The sequence below is a fragment of the Xiphophorus maculatus genome, chromosome 3 (genome assembly GCF_002775205.1).
Source record: "Xiphophorus maculatus strain JP 163 A chromosome 3, X_maculatus-5.0-male, whole genome shotgun sequence".
NCBI classification, from domain to species: Eukaryota; Metazoa; Chordata; class Actinopteri; order Cyprinodontiformes; family Poeciliidae; genus Xiphophorus; species Xiphophorus maculatus.
The window spans coordinates 11,741,016-11,766,537 of record NC_036445.1 but is presented as its reverse complement, the minus strand read 5'-3'; the positions used below and the strand labels follow the sequence as shown (position 1 = coordinate 11,766,537).

Genomic DNA, 25,522 nt, shown 5'->3' with positions numbered 1-25,522 from the left:
CCGACTGAATTCATGTGTGGGTGTTTTTTTTTCACAGCAGAGAGCTCTGCGCTGTGAAACAAGACAAAACACAGAGCTGATAAATGCGTGAGCTGCGATAAAAAGCGTCCTTCACACAGAGTGTGGATGAGTTCTGCATGTGAAGCTGAGGTGGAACATGCTGCTAGGCTCCTTTGTTACTCTGTCAACTTGTGAACTCAAATCTAACAGCTGTACAAAGGATTGCAGGTCATACAGACCATTTTGCACTTTTGCTCTTTTTGTACCAGATAAATTCAATCATCTTTCTGCCTTAAACCATTTTGTCCTTTCATGCTGTTCTTGGGGGTGTTTCATACGTACTTTAACAACAATTACTTTCTAAAATGTGCTCCTAATCTGCTGCAAGAAGATAAGATTATTGTATATGACTCCAATAAATCATATCTACCAAAGAAAGAAAAGGGAAATGTCTATTTGACTTTATTTTCTAGTATCTGGATGAACTTTTTGGGATAACGTAATTTGCATAACCGTAAATTTGTTTCAGAAATGCAAATTAAAGCGATATTCAAATGGTTTTTTCTTAACTTTATTAAGTTACTTCCAATAATGTCATTAGCAATGTACCGCTAACTAAAATGTTATCTGTGTTAATCCTAAAGAACTAACCATAGACAGTTTCTCTAACACTAAAGTGTTATACCAACATGGTATTAAGCAGAAGCTAATGCTAATACAGAACTAACTTCCAATATGTTGTTACTCACCATGTATGAATGTCAACATGTGGTACAACATAGTATATTATCAAAAAGCTAATGACACCTACCTGTTCGGTTTGAATCACATAAGTGCACTCGTGTAGTTTGTGTAGAATTTTTTTTTACTCTTTTACATTAAAATAAACAAAAAAAACTTTGATTTATATTGTAAATATAACTGAGGAACCTTCTAGTTTTATCAGTTTTATTGAAATTGTCCTGAAATGTAAGAGCTTTGGAAAATAGATTAATTTCCATCACACAGATTTATGGCAGATATGAACGCTTGGTTTTCTGCGCTGTCTGAACACATGTTGGTTCAGGTGAAACATGTATTTAACACCTTGTGGGGACAATTTTCCTGAAACATGTTATGTTGTGGAGACCAAAGCCTGGTGTGGATGTGAGTGTGTGTGTCTGAGCCCACCTCCCAGACAAAGGGCCCGCAGGCGGCTGTGAGCCAGCTGGATGTCGGCGGGTGACGGCAGCTCGTCGCCCAGCTCCACCACCACACACAGAGACGACTGACAACCAAACAGAACCATCTCCAGATTCCTGCAGAGCACAACATGACACTGGGTTACTTTACCACCAGCTCACCTTTGGTGTGTTACAAGAAAAAGAAAGTACACCCTCTGTAAATTCTAAGATTTTAGACATAATGAACATAAATGTTAAAATTAGTGACAGGACAGAAGAAAAAGATTAAGTATTGAACGAGAAAACTTCTTTTTATAAAACAAATATGGAGGCATCGCTTAAGTTTGTAAACTGAGTTGATCTGAGTTTTCTAGACTCAAATCTGAGGTCAGCTGATAATGACACCAAACATGGCAGAATCCTGGAAGAAAAATAATCAACGACCTAAACTTGACCAAAAAGCTGGGCAGAAACTAATATCTGGAAACATCGCTGAACTGAAGCAATGTCAGATTGAACATTGGGCCAAAAAACCTGCAAAATGACGAGAAAAGCTTAACAACGTCACACAGAAGAAGACCAATCAGTTATCGAGGATAAAAGTGGTTCTACAATCATGAGGTGGACTCAGTTTTTACTCACATGGCTTATAAGTAATGATTTTTTTTTTTATTCTGTACATTTTATTCGCCTGTGGCGTTTCCAGTGACAGTAGGAAGTTGTTCAGAAATAGGGAAGTAAGAAGAGAGCGTCTAAACTAGGTCCTGCTGTTGTGACTCTAAGCAGCTTTTAATCTGCAGGTTTAATAAGTAGCTTGTGGCTTTCAGCAGTTCCAATGTGTTTCCTGTTCAGGGAGCGATAAAACTTATCTGAGCTTCTTCTCAACACGGTGACAAAAATAAACTCCAGCTGCAGAGTAAAAACACGACAGTCAGCAGTAAACCTGCACAGCATTACCTTACAGAAAGGAAGATAGAGATCAGCTAAAAAACTCATTTAAAGAAGCTGTAATCTGTGGTGAGGTGATTTTCCATTTCACTCTCATGTTTGGCAGTATTATCAGTAGATAAAGCAACTCCTACCATTTTAAATACTGTTGTGTAAAGGACAACAATAAGTTATACGTTATGTTATAAAAAGTTGATAGCCACATTCCTTTTGCTAAAAGCTGTTACAGAGATTTATTTGATTTGATTGCTTATTTAGCTGAAATAAAAGCTTATTTAAATGGTTGCTCAGAACATAAACACTCATCATAGCTGAAAGACTAGGTTTCCTGGAGGCTAAACATTGATGAAGCCATTTTTAGACTTTTAGTACACATAAAAACAGGTCAACAAGCTTAAAAAGAATTGTGTTAATTTGTTTCAAGTAATCAAATTACGTTTATCCAAATAAATATACTAAATTTATTAAGTTGTCATGTTAAACAAGCGTAAATAAAGTAAGTTGGACAACCTTAATTTGATTACTTGTAACAAACTGACTCAATATTTGTAAGTTGGAGTTCCATTCTCTTTTTTTCAGAGTAGGTATTTAAAGCACAGACATCCCAAACCAAGACAAGAGACTAACAAACTCTTTCCAAAACATTTCAGGGTTTAGCAACCTAAATGTTACCCAACCTACAGCCAAACCAGAGTTTATTGTGATCAAATAGTCCTGATTAAACAGATGCAGCTGCGATCCCAGACCTGATGTCGTCTTTCTCGTGGTAGATGTTGTTCTGGAAGCTGGACATGCGCAGCAGGTCGCTGCCTCTGGGATGCCTCCAGCACCAGCGCTGCAACAAACCAAAACCAGAGCGTCACCCTGCCGCGTTACACTTTCCACAAAAACAACTAAATTAAAATTAATTCATCCTGAAAGAATGTTAATGAGAAGCTGAAACATCAGCAAACCCACTTCAACAAATCACAAATTTAAAAACGCGTTGTGAATTTATGTGTTGTGTTTGTGAAACCTACAGGTATCCGTCCTTCATTGAAGTGGGCAAAACTCTTCTTCAGCTCTGTGTCCAAAACCTTCTGAGGAACGACGATGAACCTCGACAGGCTGTCAGGAAGCAGAGAGAACGGCTTTGGTTGTTTTTTTCATGTTAAAAACACTCACATTAGAGAACGCGTCAGCGCAGCCTGAGGGGCCGTCTGTCTGTTTCTGTTTCGTCTTCTCTTGTTTTTACTGTTTTCAACATTTGCACAGCCTGTGGTTTTACCTGTTCGACATTTCGAAGCGGTCGTTGACGGAGCTGACCCTCCAGCTCGTGGCGCCGCAGCGCTCCAGCTCTTGCTCCCAGTCCGAGGCAGATTCAAACCAGTTCATGTGGGAGTCTCGGTGGCGGTTGCTTAGGAACTGCTTCATTTCTGGAGGAGGAAAAGCGATTCAAACACAAGGTTTGGATTTTTTATTCAAATATTATCTGTGACACTTTGAAGAGGAGAGCAGATATAGTATTTAAATTAGATTACACCACCATTTGCTGTTTCTCAGTTTTATACAGTAATGATAAGAAAGTACACCACTTTACATTTCTGGAGTTTCATTATACTTCTAAAATTTGACTTATTTCATAATAAAAAGGGATTTTGGGAGTTTGCTGAGTGTGTTGACACAATAACAGAGCAGAAAGGCAACAGCAATGACTTTGCAGCAATGACCTCAAAATGTGCCCCGCCCCTGGACACATTTTGATAAACGCCAGAGTGGGCGGAGTCAAGAAACGCTGAGGAACCCAAGCAGCACATCGACACAGTGGAGGCTGGCTGATGATTTGAGCTTGTGTTGCAGCCATAGGACCTGCGCAGTCACTGACAGGGCATCACCTCCTCTGGATACAAAAGTGTTGCAATGAAATGTGCCACAAACTATTTGGGTTATTCAGTAAAAGGAGGAGGAAAAACTATTAAAATAGTACTTTCTCAATGTCAGATCACCATTTAATGTTTCTTGAATGGTGTGGCAGACTCGGAACGGACACACTTGACCCTTTAGGGCAGAGTTGAACTCCAGGTCATCTAACTACTTGCTGCTGAAGGGGGCTTGCATTATTAATCCAAGAGCTGACAGTCAGCCAGAGCAGCCAGCGTAGCGTAGCTTTAGCATACCCTGACATAAAGTACAGAGGGGGTTCATGTTTCCATATGTGGCTACACTCAGCAGCGTGCTTAAAAATGTTTATAACTGCAACAAACTTCTGAGGTCTGTTGCTATATTAAAATAACCCCTGCTCTTTGATAGCATGATTATATATTTAGTTACGTTGGTTTGATCTTCAAATCGATGTCAGTTTCAACAGATCTCCTCCATATGGTTACGGTTTCAAAGCCAACGTATTCATTGTCCCGCCACCTAAGAGAACGTTTCTAATATCTGAAACTTGAGAGCTTTGTGTGTTGTTATGGTCTGCACAGATTTTGTGATGTTTCCAATTTTATATTTTCCACAAGTTGGAGAGTTGCAGCATTGCATTCAGACGGTGCTGCAGATGGTGGGAATGACACGCAGACGGATGACGAACCGCAATCACAGATTTTTGTACATTCTGTGTTTAGACCCAAAGTGAGAAAACTATAAAATGCTTCATGGAGACCAAATGAGACGTTGAAACAGAATAAAAATAAGATTTATTATTTTGTTAGTTTAACTGAATTTCAATAAGCATGGTTACAGATTTAAGCTCAAATGTGGATATAAAGGACAAACCATGAAAGACAAGATAAAAGAGAAACATGTACTCCAAAATCAGCACCTTCACGCTCAACCAGGAAGTAAAAGTCATCCGTAGTCACATGACAAACATTGAGCTATTTAGACAGCTGTAATTATGTGTAGCCATGGCAACAAAATATGGCTGTGTGATATGGCTTAAAAATAAAATCTCAGATTTTTTTTATACCAAATTTGATTTCAGATTATTTTCATCCTTCACTTTTTGTCCTTAAAAAATTATAATGACTGAAAATATATTTTCCAAAAGCTGCGTTTTATTTTAATCATTTGTTCTGTGAGTTGATTTAGATTCAAAGTCAAAGTAAAACGAAGCTATAAAAAGCAATTGTCAAACAAAATGGTAGTTCCTATGGAAATTCAAGGAGTACAATGGTGAAAATTTAAATGTTTAAAAGTTTAATCTTCAAAAACAGCTCCAACCTCAACATTATTAAACTTTTTGGACATCGATGCCATGAAGCCAAATAATTTGTGCAATTTCTGCCAAGAAGAATGATCAAATATGCAAGCAATTACACCAAAATGGCTACAAAAAGAATGCAAAAAGGACATGAAGGAACTATTAGGGGGTGGGGGCCTGCATGAATACTTTCGAACCTATTAGTATAACTTTAACTGTGTGTAGATTAAAGAACAAAATCCAATTAAAATCCAATTAAATTCCCGCTTGTGGACCCAGATGTTTCTTGTTTTTCTCTGTAGTTGTGTAATCATTTCACCCCAGAAGAATGATGGCTCAATTGAATCATTAAAAAGACCAAAATGAATATAATATATTACCCAACAAAACATGGATAGGATTGGTTCCAGGAAGGACCTGGAGCAGATGCAGACAGTAAACCACTCACCTACACTCCCCAGGGCACCGTTCTGGAAGGCTAAAACGGAGCCGGGTTTGAGAGGCTGGTAGGTCTTGGCGATGGTGTAGGTTATCTGAGGAGGGAAACCACAGAGAGCCCGTCAGTTGACAAAACGTCGACAAAAGGTCGTCAACTTACAGCAGGGAGATCTGAGGCAAATCAGAAGAGCTATGATGCTGATGAGCTGCTTCATGCTGTGGCTCTGACATGACGGATCTACAGGGTGATAAGAAACCTGAGCTTTCAATCTGGTGCACAAGCACACACACAGGAAGAGGCTGGGCTATGAAACTGTTCTAGAAAACACCAAAAATATTGATTTTATCAGTGCTGAATAGTAAAAAAGGAAAAGAATAGGAATGCATCAATCCACTTTTTACACTTCCAATATGGATATCTGAGGTTTAGTATCGGCCGATACAGAAAACAGTGCTGAATTGACTTTAAATGTTTCTTTCCTTTCTTTTTTAAACACAAACGTACTGACTTACAAATTTATTTGATAACGTTGCACCAATACAGCACACTTCAACAGACCAATAGTTTCACATGCTTGGTCAAAAGATATAAAAGCAACAACCTTAATGTTGTTGTTCAATCAGGGGAATTAGCAGTAAAACTGTCATTGTAAAATAAGTAATAAAGAAACTGAAACTGACCAAAACAATAGGTTCACTACTATAGGTTCACTACTACTAAACTGCAACAAACCTTCTTTAAAATGGTTCAGGAAGTGCAATAATGTAAAATAAATAATAAAGTATGACGTCACTATGCAAAGCATAGAATTAGACTGTATAGATCTGCCCATATGGATTGGGAACATTGTCCCTGAGACCTGATCTAGAATTGTTTTCGATATCAGGACCGATACAGATATTACTATTGGGTCGGTGCATCTTCATTAAAGATAACATTAAATTTGAGCTAACAGCTGATGTAACCATCAACTCCTTGATTCTGATGAGACTCTGGACCTGCAGAATGTGTTTTATGTCCCAGTGTGTGTATTACTGCTGTCATAAACCAAATGAGATAAGGACACACCTCTAAGACCTGCGCATCAGGGGTCAGGCGGTCAAACAGGAAGCACATGACTCTCATGTCCCGACAGTAGAGCACCAGCTCCTCTGGAGTGAACTTCAGGGACGAGTTCGGAGTCACCAGCTTGGTTCTGTTTGGTCCGACTGAAACGCAAAACAGGACAACAAAACTGTTAAACATTAAATTAAATAAAGCAGAGATAAGTAGATGAATCTAGAGATTCATCTACTTATGAATCTAGAGAGATTCATCTACTAGATTAATCTAGAGAGAGTCATCTACTAGATAAATCTAGGAAGCTCACTGGGAAGCTCATCACCCAGTGATGAATCCAGGAAGCTTCACACAGGAAGCTTCACACAGGAAGCCAGTTGTGTTCTATAAAACACAACCATCGCTGTAGTATGGCAGCAGATGCTAAAAGCAGGTGATAGTGAGCGGTACCACAGAGTGGGTTTGAGGTGTTACTCACCAGCCACCACTTTCTCTATAGATGCCAGAGCTATGTCATGATCTCCCAGGAGGATTGGATCCGAGTTGTCCTGCATCAGAAATCACACAGGAAGCCAGATTTAGATGGCTGGTGCGTCCTAACGGGTTGCAGATTTAATATATTTACTCTCTATATGTTGGTTTTTAGATTGTTTTTAAAAAAGGAAAAGTCAACCATCCTTTCAGGTTTAAAAACGACTTAGCGCTTAGCACCAATAACTAATTGCTGTAGTGTTATTGATGTAGTGGTGGACTCAGACCTGAACATTCAAAGACACATACAGACAATTATAAAGTCAGTCTTCTATCACCTGAAGAACATTTCCAGGATTAATCTAGAAAAAAAACCTCATCCATGTATTTATCTTTAGTTACATTGATTACTGCAACAGTGTCTTCACAGGTCTGTCTAAAAAAACATCAATCCTCCAGCTGCTGATGATCCAGAGCGAAGCTGCTGGTGTTCTCATTAAAACCAGGGAGACAGAGCACAACACCCAGTTCTAAACTCCTTACAATGGCTCACTGGAGCTCAAAGAATAGACCTTAAAATACTTTTGCTGGTTTATAAATCATTGAAATACATTAAAGATCTGTTGTTGCATCAAACGTCCAGACCACTCAGGTGTTCTGGTTTTGTTCTGCTCTGTGTCCCCAGAACCAGAACCAAAGACATTTTCTAAGTCATATTTGATATATACTGTATTTTATAACAACTGGTGTTGTTACTTTATTGTGCTTTAAAATGTTACTGTGTGCCTGGAATATAAATAATACTGTCCCTTTAACAGGCACACAGAGATTTTGAGTTGTTAGCATTTGTCTGAACCTGGGATGAATTTGCTGGGACGTCAACTCCAGATTGATGGGTAGCAACAGCTGCTTCTCTAAGGTCGGTACTGAGGACTTGCTTCTTTGGGACAAATAGCTTTTTATCTTTGACGGATGAAGTAAGGAAGGATTGCTGTCTGACTCTTGGTTGACTTTGACAGAGTATTCCACCATTTATCAAAGAAAAAATTAAATACCTATAAGTCTCCTTCATATCAGGGATAATAATTTTTCATAACTTCCTGAAGATATCCACATTGAAAACTGGTGGCTCTTTTTTCTTGCCACAACTCAGTTTTTAAGGGTCCGTTAGGTGAAGACTCACATCAGCTTTGGGACAGTCCTGGGGAACAAACGCCACTCTGAAGTGGGTGCAGAAGAGAGTACCAGAGAGCCATCCTCTGCCTTCCCTGGCAGTCAGCTTCTTCCTCACCATGACCGTCCTCTGGAGGACACATTCACCTGGGAGACACACAGACCGTCTGCTGAAATTCAACAAACTTTTCCTACAACACTTCAGCTTCAGAGAGGAGCAACAACAGGAATTGAAAGGAGTAAGCAGCTGGGAGTGGGTGGAACAACATCCTCCCGTCTAAAGGTATGTCCTCGCATTGTCATTCTGATGAGAGGAGCGCGCTGTACGCACACCATCAGCTGTCTTCCACACATCACATCACACACAGTTACTATAGTGAGATTGACAAATGTGAGTCAACAATCTCAATTAGAAACAAACAGGGAAGGTTTGTAAATCTGCGATTTTAAAGATGAAGGCGTAGCTGAAATTCCAGAACTCACAAACACAGATGTGCGTAAACATGATCATAAAAGAAAGAAAAAAAGAAAGTAGTTTAGCAAACACACCCACGCACACGCACACACAGTAGTGAGGCAGCACATTTCCAAGCCTCCCCCAGGAATATTAAATCTCTGCCAGGAAGACTCAGAGCTTCCATGGCAACAGAGACCAGGACTGGGAGAAAACTGTCAAGAAAACGCTTCTGTTTCACTCAAAAGATCAGCAGAGGAGAGGCTCCTGTCACAATAAGCCACTGAGGAGGAACTAAATTCCTTTGGTGCTGATGTGAAAAGAAACTGGGACAGCCTTTCAGTCTCGGGTTCAGCCCAGTCTTTCTTTCAGGAGGAAACCAACACATAAACAGGAAACTGCCATTTTTACAGATATAACACTTCCTTCTGCTGCTGAAAATCAGTTTTTAGCCTCCATCATTTCTCTGATTGCACAAAAGAAGTTTAAATCTAGCAGCATAAACTGTAATTAAGCTTTAAAACCACTCCCGATTGGAACCAGCAGCAGAGATTGCAGCGTCTGAGCACGCAGGGTTTGCAGTGTGGTTCTTTTTAAAGTCTCCTCAGGGAGCGGCGGAGCTGGAAACACTCCTCCAGGCTACACACTTTAAAGGTGTAGCAAAGACGGGGAACACAGCGTCTCAAATTAAGATTAGACTACAAACTTTGATTCATTCCAGTGTGACTCAGCAGGAGAGGTGAAGGTGTTTATGTTGCCCTTTAATCCAATAAAGGCTTTTTTATGGCCTTCCTGTAGCGCTCCAAATGCATAACAAGCCATTGCTGTTCTAACACTGAGCTGTTCCACATTAAAACAACAAAATCTTGTAACACACTCTGTTTTCCATAAATATATTTTATTATTGGGAAAGTTACTATTAAACTTCTGTTCATAAGCTTCATGGACAGAATTTATGAAATAGTTTCTAGAATCTTGTCCAAAGTGTTGAGATAATCCATTCTGGTGGCGTCTGGATCTGATCTCTGCTTTTTGCAGATGATGTGGTTCTGTTGGTAATCAATAACAATTTATTACTTTTTTTTCAAAGTAATTGTATTATTGTGACTGCATGACACTGCCACAATAGTCCCACAAACACAAATACTGCTACAGTAAGATTCCCATTTGTCATCTTCTTTATGACACCAGTCTCATAAAAAGTGTGATTTACATCATTAAGCTGCAAGTTGTATCTACACTTAATCATATTTTCAAAGTTATTGCTATTTAGTGATGCTTTCACTGAACATATCCATTTCAAATTTATACTTTTACGCCCAACTTCTGCTTTTGTTTTTACATCCATGAAGTTTAGTCACAGCTGTTCCACTGCAGAAAAAGAGTGGAAGACAAAAAGCAATAAAAGATCTAAACAAAGATAATATTCATTCACATGATGCAGGTAAGCCCAAAGCTATTCATCACCCTGGAGTTTTTTTAGATTGATTTGTTTTAACATTTTACTTTTTCTTTTTTTTTTTTAAAAATGCCTAAATCAACTTCTCAATAATAAATAGAAACATTTTCTGATATTACAGCAAATCAAATCATTTTCATAACTGCTCACTAGCTTTTTGCATGTTTCTAGTAGAAATGCCTCCATGCCATAACCCCAATCTTCAGCATCCTCATAAGAACCTGAGGGTAAATCTGCCAGACGTATGAATAATTTTGGACTGAACCACTACATGCCGGCGGGATTTAAAAGGGCATTTTGAACTAAATGATCAGTTTAAGAAAACAAATCTGAGTAAAACCAGAACCAAATGCTCAGAGACCACTTCATTTTTTTTCCGTTTTTAATTTTCTACCGAGGTGCAAGCAGAAAAAAGAATCGCCACATGGAAACCTCATCAGTGAGCAAAAGAGTCCAGGTGCTTCTGTATTTACTTTCTGCTGAACAGTAGTCTAAAATAACCAAAATCAACTGGATTAGATTTCAAATCAAAACAAAAAGATATCTTCAAGTTTCTTCAGTTTGAAATCTTCAATCTTTATGTCACAAAACAAAGAATTAGTTGCCAAATGAAACCAGAGAATCCAAGGATCATCACTCTGTTGTTCATCAGCCAGCATGTTACACAGCTGACTGACAGCTTTGGAGATGGGCAGTAACTTTAGCCTGAGTGGAGAATGATTGTGGCAATGCTCTGAAGAGGGTTCGGCCCCCGGCTTTGTGTGCGGATGGACAGTACACCCCCTCCTCCTTTACTAGCAGCAATGAAACGGTACATGATCTACCTATGGCTGCTGGAGCTGAGCTGACCCGTCTGACCTCCTGCAGGCCAGCTCTGTTTCTGAGGTCCTGTGTCCTGGCGTCACCTGAGAATACCGGTAACTACTGACACAACAGAACGGCTTCTGTAAGCATTTTTTCATCTGTGAAGCATTTTTTATTTTAATCTCTGATATGAAAAAAAACCCCATTTAGGACACTTTTCAAAATGTTATTGATGCTCCAGTGTTATGTTGCATCATGTTTTAGCACATGAGAAATGGCAAATATTAATTTTGTGCAAAGTGTTTGCATGAAGCTGCAGAACGGGCCGACTGGGAGAAAGTAAGAGTCTGCAGGTGCAACATGAGCCCTTTCACTTGGTGCAGTTACACCGACTCCTGACTCCGCTGCGTCTGAAAGAGAACTTGCCCTTACAAACAACCTCAACACTTAGACAGGAGGGAGCGTGCAAGGTAACATTTAAAAAATGGATTCCTCTCCCTGAGTCATTTACATGCAGCTTTAGTTCTGAGGGAAGTCAAACCAGGTCATGGCAGGGATCAGAAAATAAATTATATATGCCATTTATTATTTGCCCTTCTCTTTGAGGACAGCTGTGCTTTTACTCTAGATGGAATGAAGGTGAAGAAGAAATGGAAAAAGACAGAACAGTCAGAGGGTTTTACAGGAGAGGAGAAAGAAAAGTTGATGCCAGGACAGGAAAAATAAGAGGAGGCCAAGAACGGGAATATTTAACAGAAAAACATGAAAATCTAACAACAGAATAGGTGTTAAAGCCAAATAGTGCTTCTTTTAGTAGACTTTTCTTCATCACTTTTTTGCTAGGGGTTGATCAATCAAGTAATCAGGTTTGATTTTGTCATTCAGACTGTTTTATTGATATTTGTACATAGACTTTATACTGTTTTGCCAATGTTATTGTTTCTGTTTAAACTTTCTTTATCTCCTACTTTGCAGCAAGAACGAATTCTCTAAGGTACAGCTGCTATGAGTAACCACGGCAACAAAGGCATTGTTTTTACGATTAGGAGCAGCTGATTAGCATCTCGAATCCCAGAGGAGTTGAAAAGGAGGCTTCAAGGATGCAAAGAGAGAATGTTGAAGTTCAAACCATCTCTTCCATCCATCCCAATGGGAAGGATCATGAGGGCACTGAGAGTTAAAGAGGAGCAGCAAAAGCAAATGAGCTGGATTAGCAGAGCTAGACAACAACCGATGATGTCATCCAATATGTTGCTGCGTAGTTTTGTCTCTTGGGGATGTAAAGTTAAAAAAATAAATCATTCTCTTGCATCTTCTTGTATTTAAATCTAATTGACGTCCCACCTGGTAAACACCGGAGTCCAAACACATCTCGACTCCTGGCGCCGATGCTGCTCTGGCTCAGCATCCTCTCCTAAATAAAAACCACAGAAGAAGATGATCAAAACTTTAACCCTTCAAATCCTTATGGACTGAGACGTCAACTCTGAACAAAGACCATGAACAGCAATAAACATTAGAGTTCAATAATAGAAAGACAGAAAAAATGTATTATACAAGTTATTAAATTTGCATTACAACAGGAATGAAATACCTTATGAACATACTGTATGTGTATAGTTTCCATATTTATTCATTAAAAAGGTGAAAATATTATCTATAAACATCACCTTGTATTTCATAATGCAACGTGGTGTTGGAATCTTATTCGGCACAGTGTCATTAAATTTAAACATTCAACACAGACAAATTACCACGTTTTAATGTTGTACAGACTTGACTTGTTCACATTGTTCCCATTTCCTCAAGTCCAAGTCTTGTTTCACATGTCTACTCATTGTTTTTTAATGCCCAATTTACACAAACAGTTTATTATTGTTCTAAATAATTGAATCTTATAAACAAATAACTTTTTAAAGTATTAGGCTTGTGAGTTGTAATCAGAAACAATTACACTCTTAAAAGATCATAAACATGAAGATTGTCGTCACTGATGAGGTCAATAAGGTCACAAGTCTCCGGCTCTAACCTGGATTTAGCGACCTGTTAGTGTTGTTAACCTGACCATCCTAACATCCCCTACCATGTCAGTGTGTGTGTGCTGTTTTGGTCACATGTGTCAAGGTGTGAGTTTCAGTAGATAAATACTGATGAATCAAGGCTGCAGTGTGCAGGTGCTGCAGGTGTTAGAAAGACAAAACTTGATCAGGGTTGGTTTTTCACTTCCTCAATGACTAAGAATCTACATGAAAATTTTTTATCACATCACTTCATGTTAGACCACATTTAACATTAATAGGAAATCATTTCCTAAATCTACTCTTACACTTTAACTTGTCGATATAAAGTGGTGAACGCCGTCCTATGGGTTCTGTAAATGACCCTAATGAATGAAACTCAGTGCAGCAGAATGTTGAACTTCTTAATGAGTAGAACAGGAAATGCTTTTATCTTGATAAGCAGGAAGTACCTTTGTAATGACACAAGCAAACTAAGACAGAGTTTGGTTGGAGACATAAATGTGGTCAGAGAAAATGTCCCTGCTTGCAAGGAGCACAAGACACTACATCACTAGTAAGACGCCATGTTAGGCATTCAGTAACCGTAACTGTAGGTGGAAACGCTCTCCTGAACACGCTGCAGTGAATCGGACTGACCCATACCGTACCGCTCAGTGGAAAAGAGGCATAATATGAAACTGGAGCTAACACAAACAGCTTCCTATAAACCATTAAACACCCACAATTCATGAATGGCTAATAAATCAATTGCACCTTTTCACAGGACAATATGAGCTTGCAGCAGATTACCTGTAGGATGTGAGGTCTGAAGCTTACAAACCGGACAGATAAAGATTGTTCATGAGACTTGACTCTATCCCCTAATCTCCTTTGTGTCTGTTCTAGAAACTACAGCTGCTTGTAAATTGTATTATTTACCATTGTTGGTCTGTACAGTGAACAAACTACATTCAAAATGGAAGACTACATCGTGGTGCTTACTTACTTGGTCCTATGTGATTTACTGAAGATAATAATTTCTTAAATACCCTCTAAATGTATTTTGTTTAATAGATGAAGACGACAGAATGCATTTTTATGAGAACCTTTGAAAACAGTTTTTTTGTTTTTTTCCCCAAACACTGACCTGTCAAATTATTTCTGTGTGACGCAAAAATGGAAACTAAGCATCACACTCAGCACATGGGGACAGAAGGTTAAGTCACCTTTGAGCTGGACTTGTCCCAGTGGAGTCATTTATAAACAAAGAACAACACCCCCCACCACCCAGTCCTTAAAGATTCCCAGTTTCCATGCAGTCGCTCTGTTTTTTCCGGCTTCCCCCCTGATCTTCCCAAAATCTCAGGAAGTCGAGTTCAAGCAGAATCCAGCAGAGCCACAAAGACTTTTCCTAAACAGAAAGACCTTACTGGCACCATATGCTTTCACTTAGCTTTGCTGCCAACTGCCCCCCAAACCTCAATTGCCCCCCCTATGAAGGCAATCTACATTTACAGGCCGAACACTCATAACAAGCTAAGAGGGGTGCAATTTGATAGGGTGGGGTGATTACACAGGTGGTGTTGAAACTCTTAAATAGAACAGAGTGAGAAAGGGGAGATCCAAGAAAAGTCCAGACAGCAGAACCTCAGCAGTTCTGACTGAGCTCAAGCCCACAATGAAACAATTTATTACTGTTTCATTAAAGGCACCGGCTCTATCGAGAAACACAAGCAAGCCTTTGAGTCAGCAAGGATGTGTGAACAATAACAATGAATCCAGTCAGTCTGCAGGGCGGTGAGGTCTGTTAGCAGGCTGCTGGTAAAAACTGGACACTCTCTGCTCCATGGTAGACAAAAAAACAACACTGCTCCATGAAAGGGTTGCAAAAAAGTCACATTTATTCATAGCTGCTTGTGTTCTTTGAAACAGAGAGCTTCTGGTTGTTTAACAGAAAACATGTTCTGTTAAAAACTGCTTACACATGCACTGAAAAAATTAACTAAACGCTTTCTGAATTACACGGTAAGAGAGTGAATGATTGTTTAACATGTTTACTCAGATAATCGGAACAGAATCAAGCCCAAATGCGCTCCCAGCTTCTGCAACAAGCTTGTTAGCAGCCAGAAAGTCTTCTGCACGGAAAAAGCTTTTATTACAAGGCAGCACAATAAAATTCAACTTCATTGTTCCTTTCTCCCACAGTAAGGCTTCGACATGCCAACTCTCTGCATCCACACCCACAGAAAACCCACAGCTGAATTCCTCGGATCCTTTTAAGTGGATCAAAAGCCATTCTTTTCTTGTTTTGTTGTTGGAGCTGGCTCGACTGAATCAGCTCTCTGAAAGAAGCAGCACCACAACAGCCAACGCTGCAGCTGAACTCTGATCATGTGCTCAACAAAAAGGTTTTCCACTTAACAACAATGGCTTTAAATTAATAACATAGTGGTCAAACTAATGCTGGCCGAGGTCTCAGCCATAAAACTCAAAATCTATATTCCCGTGGTTGTTTTTCTCAACACTTCACTTTCACAATAACTGGCTTCTGAAGTGCCATTATGAGTGTCTCCTCCTCCCTCCCCCCACACGCACTGCCTTGTTGCCCCTTCTTCACCACTCAGTTCCCTCCATTCATTCCCAGGGACGCAGGCCAAGCCTGACTGCAGTTTCCATTCCTCATGCTACTGCAGACGCTCGGCTTGTTCCTGGCTCTGGAAGGAACACGCTTCTTTTCCCAAACAAAATCAGCAAAGAAAAGGACCAAAAGAGAAAAAATAATAAAATACTTTCCATCCGTGCTCCACTGGCTTTGATACAGACTTACAGAACTAGAACAAAAGTTAGCATGTTAAGTGGGACTTGGAAGACTAAACAAGCATGGCATATTTAGAGGGACTGAAGGATAAAAGCTCCCCTCTCTCTGAACATTGAATGTCCTTTTTTATTGGCATGTCAGGTTGGCTACTCGTCTACTTAGACGGTGTTGAACATCCTCTGCAGATCCATATCCGACTTCTTCAGGGCAGTCTGAATGGCTTAACTTTGATCTTTCACCCTCCACAAAAATCCAGTTTGTGCCACTTTCATATGTGAAACTAAATCAAATTCATGTGAGTTAGTTTTCAAACTGTTTGCAGACAGAATAGGTCATGTTGAATTTTAGACTTTTGTGTCGTTGACTGCAGCTTTGTTTCCATCCAGTCCTCCTGCGAATTTTGAGTGAACTTTCAAAATGTTACAAAAAAGAAAATGTGAATTAGCCATGTTTGGAGTTTATCAACCAGCGCAGTTCGGTTAGATGTTGACACTATTTAAGACTGTAATAAACAGGAAGTAGAGGTTGCAAGCTAAATTAAACCACACATTTGAAAAAGATAGGGAGTCTTCCACTCATGAAGGTTTAGATTAAGAAACTTTGTGCCTCTAGTTCAGCACAGACCCACCAGTGAATGGGAGAATTAGCCAAGTCATGACTTATTAAACAAATGCGTTTCCATCTCCCCTATACTGCATAAACCCTTTTTCAGAAAACCAAAAGACCACCCTAAGCAGGGGTATAAACGTTTTGAAAAATTGAGGAAGTTATTTCAGGGTTTCCCCCCGTGTATTATAAGCCTGGCGGGCCACCAGGCTTTACTTGTGCCCCCACCAGGCTAAGCATTGTTTATTTTTTAAGTCTTTTTAAAATGTTTGCATTTTTTAAGACTTAATAGTTGGTGTTCAGGTATGACTCTTTTAGAAGCACATCATTATCAAGTGATATTTTCAAATTTCCTGTCAACTTTAAACACTTTTCAACTCACAGATGACGGGCCACTGGATGAATGTCTGCCCAAGAACCCAACCAATGGGGTTAGCAAGTTTTCTGGGGAAAACCTTGTATTTTAAATTTTGACTTTTCAATCAGTCTTTTCAAAATGCACATAAAGGAACGATGATGGAAAAACGTGTCGATTCTACACCAGAAAAAGCCAGATGCTGTAAATCCAGAAACAAACAATGAAGCCTTCATCTTGTTGTAAGCGTCTGACAACACTGTTAGCTCTCACTGCTAAACAATATTAAAATCTAACTACAAACAGTGCCGTACATTATCACTTCATTAAACAGAGCTCTGCTGTGTGACGTCTACGTTCTTCTTCACAGCATGCGGATCGTTTTGGGGTCATAAACCCTTCACAGAAGTCTCACTGCGGTCACTTTTAACTAGAAGTATTAACAACCACAAAAAACAAAACAATGAAAAAAAAAGTATCAACATCGGCTGTGTGACCGAAGCCTAAGCTGCAGAGGCAAGAAGTCACACAGGTGAGATGGTGAGTAGGTGTGAAGCGGAGGAGAGTCATTGTCAAAGGCCTTATATTATTAACTACATGAACAATCAGTTGTAGTTTCAGTTAAGTTTCAGTTGAGCTCACAGACGTCATAAGTGACTTGTGGAAAATGCAGTTTTTTGTTTAATTTAATTTCTCCGGACTAACATGTGAAAAGGTTATTTGAGTCTGAACCAATCTGTAGAGCTGCGATGAAAGAGCCCCAAACTGAACAGGACAGCAGGAAAACTGCTAAAAAATGAATGAAAGAAAAAAGATCAAATGATGTCAAGTCCAGAACCAAATCCGATTGAAATGGTGCGGTGGGACCTTAAGAGGCCTGTGGAGAAATAAATGTTTGGAGGCCTACTTGAATTGAAGCAAAGTCGGAAAGAAAAGTGGAGCGAAATCCAAAATTCCTCTAATGAAGAAATTAAACACATCTGTTCTGTCCCATTTTGAAGGGAGCAGCATATTAGCATATTAACGATATCAGGTTGTTCTGTCCTAACCACATATTGACATTTCGCCCCTAATAACTGCCATTTTGTATCCATAAACAAATCTTTCCATATCCAAGTGCATTTCTCTTGGTATGTAGGCATCCAAAAGGATCCTTAAGAACGAAAACCATCATATGATTTAATTTAATGGCATATTAATTTCTTTCGTTCTTATACAACAACCCGTTTCCACTGGCTATGGATCTAATTATTGCTTAGGTTGTAGAAAATAACAGATTATGAGTATTGACCAAATCAAAGAAAGGCTGAGTGACCTTCTGACTGGAAATATTATTTATTTGAATCATATAATTATAATTTCTTAGAAAAAAAAAAACAGGTTTCAAATATCCTCACGGTGAGTAAGAATCGACAAGGCAAATAAAATTTTTGCAGCTAAACAACCAGAAGCAAATCACAAATTTCCTCAGCAGAAACAGGACTTTTCTCAGCAAATAAAAAAACATTTTTTATTCTTTAAAGAAGCACCTGTGTTACTATACTGCATTTACTACAAAGGCAAGAGAAGACCCAGCATCTAATTTATTCATGAACAAAACAAAAAAAAAAGCCAAAGGGCAAAGAATAAGACTGCCTCAAACAGAAGCAGAAATAGTCAAACCAAGTCTTCCAAGTAAAATGTTCTTGCCGCTTTGCATATATAAAATTCTTATTAATCTTTTTCCAAATTCTGATCTAGCTTTAAACGTTTTTGCCAAAATATTCTAAATATTGGGCGTGCCGTGGTGGCATAGCGGTTAGCGCGACCCATATTTGGAGGCCTTCAGTCCTCGACGCGGCCGTCGCGGGTTCGACTCCCGGACCCGATGATATTTGCCGCATGTCTTCCCCCTCTCCTACCCTGTTTCCTGTCAGCCTACTGTCATATAAGGGACACTAGAGCCCAAAAAAGACCCCCTGGAGGGGTAAAAAAAATATTCTGAATATTTCTACCTAGTGATGCTCTACACTAAAGTGAGATTTGTTTATCACTAAGAATCTCTGCAAAGAGGTTTTGCATTTAACAATGGCTAAAGACAAAACTCCAGTGCTGCCCATTGGTCAAGTGTTATTTTCACATCTCCTCTCTCTGAAAGCCAGATAATTAGACTCCATCCTGACTTCCAATTCTTAGTAAGACTGAACTTTCCCTTTTGACCAACAGACCTTCAGAGGAGCGCAGATCTGGCCAGAGGTTGAGAAGAAACTCTTTGTCTGGCTCCGTTAAGCTGAAGGAGCTGCAGCCAGCTGTGGGCCTGGCAGTAGAGGTGGTACTTGGCTGCTGTGGGAGGGGGTGGAGGGCGCGCCCTGATGGAATGGCACGTTCTTATCAGAATTTAATCTGCAGCCGCTCTGATGATACATCGTCTGGCATTTCTGCTTCTTCTGAGCTTTGTGCTGTTTGCCTTTCAAGCTGGCTGCTTCAAAGCTGGAGGGCTGCTGCCAGCAGAGCGAACTCCAGAGAAAAGTGCAGCCAAAACGGGGCTCAACATGCACACTGTCTTGTCAAAAAGAGGCCCTTTCCTTCTCTATGTAGCATTTAGGATTCCTACATATCAATTTAAAAACACACAACTTGTAGAGTTTTCTTTGTACATTGTGAGATGTAGAAGGAGGCTGAAGTTGTTTCAAGTTCTACTGACGGTGATTTATTTTTCCAAGTGACAAAAGCAGCAACTCTATTTTGATTGTTTTCAATCTGGTATGTCTGATATCGGTCGATTGAGGAACAAAAAATAAAATCTGGCAGATAAAATAAGAATTTAACATGTGGATCTCTGTAAATATATTTCAAATTTTCCTGTATACATGAAACCCTCCAGATGTCAGCAACAAATCAAGTAATCTATAAGAAAACTAATTATTCCATAAATTAAGTAATGTGCTAGGAAGTGAAATGGTACAGGCAATATGTATGAAAAAGTCATAGAAAGCCAAGAAACTATCTAGAAAATGCCAGAATTTAGAAAACATTCCTCCTGGTCCAAATCAAAATCAGCTGGTTTAACATTCAAGATTGTGTCTGACTCTTCACGCTACAGTCTGATTTTTTGATGAAGTACAGGCTCCAACTGGAGGGTCCCTCCATGAACCACTGGACTTTCAAGATCGAGTATTCTCAAGAGCATGTGCCTGTCGAATGTGTTTTTCATGTCTCATTTCCTGTCTCACTTTTGATATTCCCCTCAAATTGCTACGTAGTTTTGACGGAAATAGTCTTCAAGTCTATCTTGGTCGGACAGTCGGTGGGTGTGAATGTCACTGTACACTCCATGTTTGGAGGAAGAATGGCTCTGAACACCAACCCAAAAATACCAGGCTAACATTAAAGATTGCAGGTGGAAACACCATGGTGTGGGCTAAAATTAAAGAACTTTAACTGTTTAAATATCCCAGTCAGTCATCTAACTTATTTCCAATTGGAAAAAAGATAAAGATCAGAGTGCAAAGCACCCCAAGAAGCTTTCAGGTTTAAAAACAGTTTGTGAGGAAGAATGAGTCAACATTACATTGGAACAGTGACTGCATGCAACATACAGGATAAGTATTAAGTTACCAAAAAAGTATTTTCTGGGCTGTATTGTGACACATTTTTGTAAGCAAGTCCAATACTTATTCTGTGTCATTCCTATTTTTTAGCCATAGCTTCATTGTGGATTAAATTCCTTTGATTTCTTTGTATGAGCGGATTACTTGAGCTGTTGACATCTGGTATGAATGTCTTGTCAGTTGAAATATTAGAAACATATTGACTGAGAAAAACGTTGACGGGTTCATGACTTTTCTTCCCCACTGTAAGTAGCTACACAACACAATGAATCCTTGGCTTCATATCTGCTGACTGTAAGGAACCCGTAACAATGTCATATTGGAATTTTGATGGAGTGTTACTTTTTCTAAGGACTGAGTTTTACAGTAATGCCACATACCTGTCTGGAGTGAGATGGAAAAAGTAGCACAAGCAGTAAAGTGATTAATAAATGCATGAAAAAGTAGCAGCCAGGTACTGCTGATCAAACGCCACAGAATAATTAATCATTAGTATATTCTAGCTCTTACAGTCTGTTAATATCAAGCCAGAAAGACATCAGCATTGACCTACAGAGAAAAGGCTTATGAACAAGTGAAAAACTTGTTTTTTCCAATCTTCACTGAAGTGGACATCCCAGCAGATTCATCCTAAAGGTCAGAGCATGCAATGCTCAAAGATATGACAAAAGACTGCAGGAGTTTCATCTCAGACTCTACAGACCTCAGTTAGCATGCTAAATGGCAGAGTTCATGACCATAATATTCTGCTAATGAAGTTGTTCCCTTGAGTTCCCCTGAACTTCCTGGTGTTGAGTCTTTGCCTCACCAGAACTGTGTCCCTCTCCATGCATCTTTGAAGACGGTGAATTTGCGCCAGACACTTTGCGCTTGGTCTCCAAATTTATGATGGTTTGAAAAAGACTGAACAAGCATGGAAATGTCCATGGAGAAAGAAACAAATACCTCAGCACAGCATGGGTTTGCAAAATTGCTTTTGAATGACGGCCAAGACTTTGAGCAATTTTCTTTGAACAGACGGGATAAAACAGAAACAGCGCATCAGAAAAATCAGCCCATAGCAACTGCAAAGCACGGTGGTGGAGGCTGGTGGTTTGGGCTTTGTGATGCAGCTGTGATTTATCATTTAAATGTTATGCATTAGCAACATTGCGGCTTCAGTTTTGTTTTCTCTGCTTGTCCATCAGGGACTGCTTGTCCATCGAGACTCATGGCTTGATGTGGCCGATGAATCAGAACAGGACGTCACGAAGAGCATGGAGGGAGAATACAGACAACGCTCTGCTTGTTTGGGTTGTTGTTTTGAATTCACAAAATGGAAAACAAATGTTTTTCCACACTCTGTTTCCTTTTATGTTCCCAAACTTACTCATGCTTATGAAAAAATATTTATCTTGAAAGTTTTCCGAAATTAACATTTCAGTTTCCGTCTGGACAACTGAGAAAACACACAGTTTTTGATTATGACTAGGAGAATGAATGAATTGGTAACCTGTTGTTGTTTGAGCCAATCAAAACGGGCTTAAACTGTAATGAAGAAAGGAAGACTCAACAGCACGCCCAAACGGAGCGGCCATCTGGTCCCAGATTTAGACTCGGCTTCACCACTCGCTCATAAAAGTGAAACAAAAGAGTGTGTGGGTGGCCTCGGCGTATAATCTACCATACAGGCCGCTACACTGCATTACCATATCTCTGCCTGAGCCACAAGCCCGCACGCTGGTGACTTCCCAACGTCTCATTCTGAGGTAGTAAAAACTCTCAAGTCCTGACCTATCCAGCCCCCGTCTCCATGACGACAGCCAGATGTTGTGCACAGCACGTCAGCTCCCCACCGTCCCCCACCACCACCACCACTTCACATGCAAGCCTGAGGGGGAGCAAAGGGAGGCATCTGTTCCCAGTTCCACCCGCGGCTGCAGAAAATATCCGAGGAGACACAAAGCCAGGCTGCGCGACAATACGGCCAAGAACGCAGGAAACCCTGTGCTTTCTGTCTAATCATGCATCGACCAAATGTTTCTCCTGTCAGGTGTGCATAATGACACACACCTTTCAGAGCAGTTCGTCGATTATCCCTAATTGCTCGTGCAAATAAAAAGGAGCTAAAATTGTTCAGCACACATCTGTCCAGATGATGAATCACAGGCTGCAGTTTATTCCCACCCTGCTGAGAGACATGATTAACATTCCCCTTTGTGGACTGTAATTAGGCTTCCAAGCAGTAACAGTGATTATATGTACCCTCTCCCTCTCAACATGCAAGTCTTTATCCTTTAAAGCAAGTTGAGACCAGGGAACTGAAATAACAAGATGGAATCCAGGATGGATGAAGAACGCCCCAGAGGAATGCAGCCTCTCTTCCTTATTTCCATTTAAAGACAAGTTTTCAAGTTTAATATGTTTGTATTTACAGTAATGCTTGGACTGTATCTTCATCACAGCAAATAAAGAACAACAAACAAAACAAAGGTCTTTGCGTTTATTTTGTCAAATCTGACAAGTCTGGGCTTGAATAAAGTTTTATCCAAGTTTGTTACTGGCCTGTTTGGTTTTCCTTTCCATGATACCTGGTTTAGGGAAGCAGGATGGTGCTTAACAGACAGGAAACTACTGCAATGGTGTCCAAATTTAGTCCTCAAGGGTCGGTATACTGCATGTTTTCGGTTCAACACGCCTGATCCAAACGATGGTTCATTAGCAGAACCTCTGCAGAACTTTATGACATCCTGAGGAGGTAGTTGGCCCATTTGAATCAGCTGTGCTGGAGCAGAAACACATGTAAAACTGGCAGAACACCAGATGAGTCCAACGGAGAGCAACACAAATGGCTAATTAACCCAACATGCATGTTGTTGGGCTGCTGGAGGAAGCAGAGAACCAATGAATGCATTGGGAAAACAGCCAGGATTCAAACCCAATACCTGCTTGCAACTAATCCAGTGTGCGATTTGGGTTTTCCGTTAAATTTAATAAGGCTGTTTTGTTTTCTCTCGCTATTTTACTGACTTAATCAGATCTAGAAAATGGCAATAACTAGTTATGCGCGACAATGTTGTCCAACTACAAAATCTTGCCACTTTTCCATGAAAAGCGAATGAGTGTCGGGCCTGACATTGAATGCATCAACAAGAACTTTGATTCTTCCTGAAAATCAAACAAAGGTTAACAACTGGAGCTGCAGGAAAATATGCAACTGAGCATTCTGGTAATGATGGTAATGGTTGTGATGAACCCACATTCACCTCTGTCTGAACTTTAGCATTTCTGTCATTAAAACCAGCTGTAGAAACGCTTGTGATTCAATCTATTGTGCAGCTTTAATTAGGAAATTGAAAATAAAATTGGTACTGGCATGAAAAAGACCGATCGGTGCTTTCAAACAGAAGTATTTTCAAGAGAGTGTGCAGGAATCCTGGTGGTTAAATCGGGCCGGTCTGGTTGGACATTTATAGCTCAGCCTGCTGAATGATGGCTGGTGTTTCCTGCATCATAACACTGCCCTTTTCCTGCCTCCTTCTGTGCTTTATGGCCACAAGTAGAGGTATGAAGACGGGCTGTAGCGCTGACAGCCAAATCAAATGCTTAGATAAATATTTAAAGTCTCTTAAATTAAATATGAGGCAGGAAATACATATGGGATAAGAATAAAGCTTCAAAATATGATCAGATGGGTTTTAAATAAGATTGAATGGTTGTCTGACAAGCAAAAATAAATAAATAAAAATCTTAAACAACCATGAGCTGTTTATGGGTCTCACTTACACATCTGCTGTGGATAAACTATCATAAATAGGCAGAAGTAGGTCAGAGGGACTAGTTAGCGCCAGTTAGCCTGTCCCGTAACCTCACCTTAATATCTGGGAGCATCTGCCTCACTTTGAACGTCGTTCTGGATCCTGTCAACATCTTTCTGGATTGTTTCAGAACCGACGACCAGGAAGAATCCAGGAGGGAAAATGTGTGCTGACTGAAGCTAATGGTTACGGGTTAGCGTCCTGCTCCGTCCATCTGTTTTCAGCGGAGGAAAACCGTTAAAACGGCGTTGAATAGCGGCCACCAGCAGTAGCAGCAGCCCGGCTTCTCCTTCTTCTCCGCCGCCTCCTCCTCCTCCAGCTGAGGTCTTCGGTGTGAACAAGCCAACTGTTCCAGCTCTTTTCATCGCTTTCTGCGCGGACAGCATCTGCCTCTTAACCCGCACAGAGAGAAAAATAAAGAAAACAAGAGCACACCCTGCCTGAGAGCCGCCACAACTCACCGAGCTTAGTCACTCAAACCCAGAGATGTGTTCACGGTTCCGGCCGGGGCCCGTTCCGTTTTGTTTGTTTGTTCCTTCGCCATAGTGAAGCAGGGAGGACTGAAGGAGAGCCGGGTTCTTAAAGGGACAGTGAGGCTGGACCGGGGGACAGCCTTCAGTCAGCATTCACAGAAAAACCCGGCAGGAGACTGGATTTGCTCTGGTCTCGCTTCCGTTTGGAACGAAAATCACTCTTCGGATTTTAGCAGTGTTTCCTGATTTATATAGACTCCCTGAACTCACCACCAGTCACCACAGAAGTTATATATATATATATATATATATATATATATATATATATATATAAACACACACACAATGTTAATAAATATTTTATTTATTTGTTTATTTGGAATACTTGGTTACTGAGTATGGTATAAATAATTTTCATGCCGTACAATTTAATAAATTCGATGAAATTTTAAAATAGATGTGTAGTCCTTCCTTTTACATAGTTTTATTTTCTTTGAGATCTCTGACTCGTTTCCCATCATAAAGTTCTTGGTTTAATGAAGATACTTTTACATTAAATCTCCAGGGTGTGAATCATTTTGGGTTTAGCTATATATTGGGATGTCTGACTTTGAAATATTGATGAAAATTCACTGGAATATTTAATATTCAATGTTTATTTGAAGATTTTAAAGTATTATCCACATTCATTTATAAACATTCCCTGTTATCAGAAAGTACTTCCAGATTTTG

The 25,522-nt window shown here is 39.9% G+C and overlaps 1 protein-coding gene across 2 annotated transcripts in view; it reads right to left on the bottom strand.

Moving 5' to 3' along the window:
- mtmr11 (myotubularin related protein 11) overlaps positions 1–25,016 on the bottom strand; it is a 35,426-nt gene extending 10,410 nt beyond the window's left edge. The window contains exons 1-10 of one of the 2 annotated variants that reach the window (XM_023330066.1): positions 24,779–25,016; positions 12,496–12,565; positions 8,445–8,581; positions 7,269–7,338; positions 6,800–6,939; positions 5,741–5,825; positions 3,379–3,526; positions 3,131–3,218; positions 2,858–2,946; positions 1,171–1,298 (exon numbers count right to left, since the gene is read on the bottom strand). In XM_023330066.1, coding sequence (XP_023185834.1) covers positions 1,171–1,298; positions 2,858–2,946; positions 3,131–3,218; positions 3,379–3,526; positions 5,741–5,825; positions 6,800–6,939; positions 7,269–7,338; positions 8,445–8,581; positions 12,496–12,559 — 949 coding nt within the window. In that variant the 5' untranslated portion in view covers positions 12,560–12,565; positions 24,779–25,016. Of the gene's footprint in view, positions 1–1,170; positions 1,299–2,857; positions 2,947–3,130; positions 3,219–3,378; positions 3,527–5,740; positions 5,826–6,799; positions 6,940–7,268; positions 7,339–8,444; positions 8,582–12,495; positions 12,566–24,372; positions 24,430–24,778 lie in introns of those variants that run through there. The other variant, XM_005801854.3, reaches the window with a different exon arrangement.
- Positions 25,017–25,522: the final 506 nt, after the last annotated feature.